The sequence below is a fragment of the Helianthus annuus genome, chromosome 11, assembly GCF_002127325.2.
Source record: "Helianthus annuus cultivar XRQ/B chromosome 11, HanXRQr2.0-SUNRISE, whole genome shotgun sequence".
NCBI classification, from domain to species: Eukaryota; Viridiplantae; Streptophyta; class Magnoliopsida; order Asterales; family Asteraceae; genus Helianthus; species Helianthus annuus.
The window spans coordinates 183866699-183872586 of record NC_035443.2 but is presented as its reverse complement, the minus strand read 5'-3'; the positions used below and the strand labels follow the sequence as shown (position 1 = coordinate 183872586).

Here is a 5888-nt window from a genome sequence, read left to right as displayed (position 1 = left end):
CAATGGCTTTGGTAACAGCATTCTCTACTAATGCTTGCAGCTCCGCACCAGTTATATGTATTTTAGTGTTATCTGGGCCTTCCTCTGGATGACTGTTTACTTCCTCAGACTTAGCCATGTAGCTTTAGGTGCTACATAAAAGTAAGGACAAGGTCTATTTAGAAGCCTAAACAGTGTTATCGTTCTTGATGATTTATTAACCATGGTAAATAAGAGCCATATTAGTTAATTTGTTAATTAATTTCATTCAGGACTTTTTATTAGCTACTTTACCCTAGAATGAAATATATATATTGGCACAATAGGCCTAGTCACTTGGACAAATTTCTAAATTTTAATTTAGATTCTATAGGATTAAAATTTGAATAATTAAAACAATCAATCCTTTTCTTGGTAGGGGGTCTATAAACCACGGCTGCCTTTTTGTTTTATATGACATTAGTTATAACCCGTAGGCATTATGTCACAATCAGATATATATATATATATATATATATGTAGAATATAAATTTGGATAATTTATTAAAAGGGTGACATGTGTGATTTTGCGGATCACACTAGCCAAGAACGTTAACATGTTTACAGATGTTAACAGAGATTTGAATCTTTTTAAACAGGTTCTACCATTTTGGCCAGGTCTTTAATATGACATTCAAGCTAGGTTTTACCTTTTTAAGATTCTTATTATTAAAATGGTAAATTAAAATAATAATTGCTATTTTTCATTTATTCGTACATTATATTCATGCATATAATTCAAAAATGAAAAACTTAAATTAACCATTTCAAATAAAATTAACTAACACGAGTTTGCCCTAAATGGGACTTTTACCCAAATAACATACCCACGCAGGGGCTAAACTAACAAACAAACCCATGCAGGGGTCAAACAGAAACAAACAAACCCACGCAGGGGTAGAACAGGAAGGAATAAAATGTGCCCACGCAGGGGCAGAGTACAGAATAAATATCCTCGCAGGGACAAAATAAACTAGCAAACAAAGGATTTAGTAGTCCTTCTTGCTTTTTCCCTTGATTAAATCCACCATCTTCTTAAACATCCCACGATTATGCCGACGATCTTCCCGTAATTCATGCCGCATCTCTCGTTGCACATCATTTATCCCTTGAAGGATTTCTTGAACTTGTGGCGGCGACATCATCGGTGCCGGCGGTGGTAGCGGATAATGCGGTGGTTGCGGAGGCTGCGGCTGCTGATATCCATATGATGAGTATCCATAGGTCGATTGTCCCGTAGTCCAGGGACCTCCAAAAGTACCTTCCGGATTGAGAGAGTTGTAGTTCGCAGCTACCCAGTAGGGATCCCCTGTAAAGTCATAACTTGTGGGGAACGTCTGCTCGAAGGGATTGTATGCTGCCGCGCTAGTATAAGCAGGGATTGGGTTTCCGAAATCCTGTGGTGGTGGTGGCGCGATTGGTGCAGAAGTTACTTCTGAGACGGGATGTGAAGATTCTCCCATCTCTGGTTCTTCGTGAAGTGGCGAGTATCGGCTGCTACCTGAATGTGGAAGGGTGCCGATGCGTATTCCCCCTCGTGCGGAAATTCGTGCGTTCGTTCGTCTTCGCCTCGGAGGCGGAGGAGGCAAAACCGGAGGTGGTGGCGGCGGTGGAGTGACCGCGACAAGTCGGGAATCCTCAGAAGGATTCTGCTGCTGCTGCTGTGGCTGCTGTTGTTGGGGGTACAAGGGAGAGCTGTGTTGCGGCTGGTGCAGGGGAGAGTTATGGTAACTAGGGGTAAATACCCAGTCATGCTGCCTGAATCTCTCCTCAAAGCTGTCGGGACCATTGTATGGTGATCCCACAAAAGGTGACCCATCAGAAATCTCGATAGGGTGGTTCGGAGTTCCAGAGGGTGGCATTGAGGGATCGGTATCTTCATCGACATCCATCGCATTGTCACCAGGAAAATGGTCTTCTGGTCCAAGTGGGTTAAAACCCATAGGCACATCAAAGTAGTCAGCGGGGTTGTACAGGCCTTGGAAAACAGGTGATGGGTGGTCAAAGGGTGATTGGTGTCCTTGGAGAGGAATATAGGACTGGTGAGAGTTGTGGGGCTCATTTTCTGATTGAGGCCCAAAGGAGTGTGGGATAGAAGGTGAGGTACTCAGTGAAACCGAGTGCCTTGCGGGTTCAGTAAAAGACCTCCACAGATTTTGAGTATCTGTGTTATGGGAGCCTGAAGGTGTTCGCCTGTGCGAAGGTCCGGCTTCATGGTCGTTTGGGGCTGCATATGCTCCTTGTCCCCTTCCTCTTCCTCTCATACGTGGCGGCATTTTGTGAACCTGTCAAAAATCAAATAAGTGACACAACAAAATATATATAAGACAAAGTTAGAAATTAAAACAATTTTGGATATTTCCTAAGTTCTTTGTCTAGACTCGAGAATCGAGGAATGTGCAATTGTGTAACTGAGATTAAACACAAAAGGCTAGTGTTTAATTCACTCAGAGTTGGCTCTGATACCAACCTGTCACACCCCTAATTTCCACGTGTCACCGGTGGGCCCGGTGGGGAGTATAGTGACGTAGTTGGCATCATCATAGACAAACAACACAATATATAAATGCACAGCGGAAGCAAAGATAGATTCATTTCAACTTCAATAGAGTGTAATATCAAATATCACTAATAGTTGAAACGGATCCATAGGCGGATCAAAATAAAATAAGATATTGTTCAACAGATTTATTGTCATCCAAGCTTGCGAGACTTATTGTGGACGCTCTAGAAGACAGCCAGCCTATTAGGTGTAGTACCTGCACTTAACCTTTTGGGAAAAATACGTCAGTTTATACTGGTAAACACAATTTAACTGACTCATTTTGAAAAGGTTGAAAATTGATTTGAATGCTCAAGGCACAAAACATTTTTTTATAACTCGGGATAATTATTTATTATAATCTTGTGAACGAATTACATGTTACTTGTGCGTTCAGTAGCCCGGATCTTGTCCGGGTTAAAGATCAATAGACACACCACAATAATGAGTTATACACTGACAGGTGTACGCCTACACCTCGTGCTCTGGTCGTGGCCATCTCGTAAGATGATGTCAAGGATATCCGGGACATGGTCATTAATCCCCCAAAGGCTTAAAGTAAACAAGACTGTTTAAACGAGCCGATCAAATTATTCAATTAACCACCCAAGGAGGTAAGATTTGATGCTCGATCAAGCGGTATTCTATATACCGTAACCCAAGCCCGTATAGGGAAAATAAGTTAAAAGTATTTACCTTGGTAAGTATAAATCACAACTAGCAAGTGAAGGTAGCTTTTACTGGTTCTTCTATTCTGGAACAAAGGTTTATAATAACCTATTAGATTCCTAACGGATCTTTATTTAAGCCTAAGCTTAGACCGGTTAGTTTTAAGGACGATACGGTTCAAACGCACGATTAAGCGAAGACCAGATAGAACGTGATTTAGACCCGACAAGTTTGAATACTTGTATAATATGGTATGCTAAATACATTCTGGATTTTGAGACAAAAATGATAATGTTTGACCCGTTTCGGTCAATTTATGCAAACTAGTTACATAAACCGAACCGAACGTTAAAAGAGCGTTACGGGTAACCATAATAGTCATATGCAAGTTTCCTGAGATAATATGCCTTAAATATGTTATACTATCAGTAAGATATCTCTTATTATGCCCCATACGAAATTAAACTCAATTTACGCCTCATAAGGGCATTTTGGTCATTTAAAAGATTATAAAAGAGTTAAATTTGTAATCTGAGTTACAGGTCTGATTTATACAGCAAATACACTTAATTTAATATGTTATAACAGTAGGTTTTGACCCGTATGTGAAACTTATCATTTAAAACCAAACTATGCCTCTTAGGGGTATTTTGGTAATTTCGCAAGGGCTCAAATGGTCAAAACTGGAAACCTGAGTTCAAAAACTTGTGCTTACTATTATTATATAATAATATACTAAAAACATCAGTAGGTATTAACCTTATGTGTCTAATGTGATTATAGTGCATGTTATGCGTTAAAAATGCTTAAAAAGCCGATTTGGAGCCATTTCCGGGTTTTTAAAAGAAAGCTGAGATTTTTATAATTCCAGAAGGCTCAAAATATTTTATTTAACAAATAAAATCAGTGGAAAAAGGTTTGGGGTCAAAAGGATTTGTAGAATTCATTTTATGGCCAAAAAGGGCAAAAATCGGTATTAACCGAATTAAACCTAGAGACCTATGTTATGCTCGGCCAAAAATTAAATAAAAATCATCAAAAATCCCAAAATATTATATAACATCAGTGGGTAAAAAGTTTTATATCAAAAAGTGGGTTTAAATAGGCTATACGCTAATTACGCCGTTTACTTAACATAAAGCTTTCAAATTACGATATTGAGCATAACTCTTAATCTAGACCTCCAACTGATATCAAATTTTAAGTGCATGCTTATATATCAGTAACAAACATTTTTACTCTTTCACTTTTTCAAAAATCGCGTTTTATAGCAAAAAGGGCATAATAGTCAACTTTTAACATAACTCGGAAACATGCATATGCATCGGATGAGTATTGAACCAAGTTATAAAATCTCAGAGAGTTGTACATATATAAAAATGGTCCAAAATAAGCTCCAAGGCAGATCTCAAACATGCATGCACGGATCAGAATTGAGAGTCAAAGAAAAGTCAATTTATGAGACTTTCGGTTCCGATCCAGGTTTAGACTGAAAATTGCCGAGTTGATCATGATGAAACATGTTCTTACATTAATTACAAGGTTATTTTGATGATCAAACAGATTGCATGTGACCTACATTGCTATTTATGCTAAATTTTGCAAAAACACATTCTGTTGACTTTTTAAGAAAAGCTTTGACTCGACAATCATCATGCTTAGAGTGGGAATCTGAAAATACCCTTTTCAGGATTCGTTACCCACATAAATACCAACTTGTAGGTACTTTCAATTCGAGAAATGACAGAGCCATTTTTGTTTAATCAAGAAGTCAAACTAAATTTACGACGGATTGACTTTCGGTTAATAAACTAAGCTAGAACGAATTAGAGAAGGGTATGAATACTTACAAGAGTCCTAAATACGAGTAGGAAGCCCTATGAACCCTTGTTGATGACCAGAGAGCTCCAGATTTGATCTTGTGAATTTTTGAATTATGCAAGTGTTCTTGGTTTACTACTTCATGTGCCTTATATGCAGATTTTGATGTGTTGTGAGGCTGCCACAGAGGTATACAGGTGTTGTAAGACCTATACAAGTGTCCTCAATTGCATGAAAGTTGATTGGTGAGTTCAGGAGTTGATTACAGCTGTATACAACTCGAAATCAGACCTGAAACTGGCAGTTGGTTGTTTTCTGTCGCTGGGCAGGTCACGCGGCCCGCGTAAGGGTTCCCAGGCGGGCCGCCTGGGCCTTCTTGTCCACAAAAACCTTTCAATTGTTCATGTTTTGGTCCTTGGTCCTTTGTTACGAGGTTTTTGCTATTTGTCTTGCACATTAGACCCTCAAATATGATTTTTAAGGACCTTGGGACATTTACAAACATGATAAAGTCCTTGGGTAACTTTGTTCTTACCCGAAAAGTCACGAATTTCAACGTTGACGCATTTAACCCTTCGTGCACGGTTTTGATCATAACTTTCTCCTACGATGACGAAACTTCATGAAATTTTTACCACATATTCTAGTGAGTATATTTTATCATTACAAAGCTTCGGGTTTGCCAAAAGATCACTCAGAGGTATAAATTCAACATGTTGACACAATTAGCCCCTTTAGTTTGCAATTCCTCACTTTCTTTCATTTTCCGCTTTGTATGATCCATGATATATCCGTTTAGGGTTATAAACACCATGTAGGGTTATTGTAGAGCCTATCT

The 5888-nt window shown here is 38.8% G+C and overlaps 1 protein-coding gene across 1 annotated transcript; it reads right to left on the bottom strand.

Annotated features, from left to right (window-relative positions):
- Positions 1-1007: 1007 nt before the first annotated feature.
- Positions 1008-1961, bottom strand: LOC118484206 (extensin-like). Its single transcript, XM_035980203.1, has one exon. The coding sequence runs from the start codon at positions 1959-1961 to the stop codon at positions 1008-1010; it is 954 nt and encodes a 317-aa protein (XP_035836096.1).
- Positions 1962-5888: the final 3927 nt, after the last annotated feature.

What these genes read in the sequence shown, in the direction of transcription:
- LOC118484206 (XM_035980203.1), bottom strand. Translation starts at nt 1,961, where the DNA reads ATGGGTTTTAACCCACTTGGACCAGAAGACCATTTTCCTGGTGACAAT.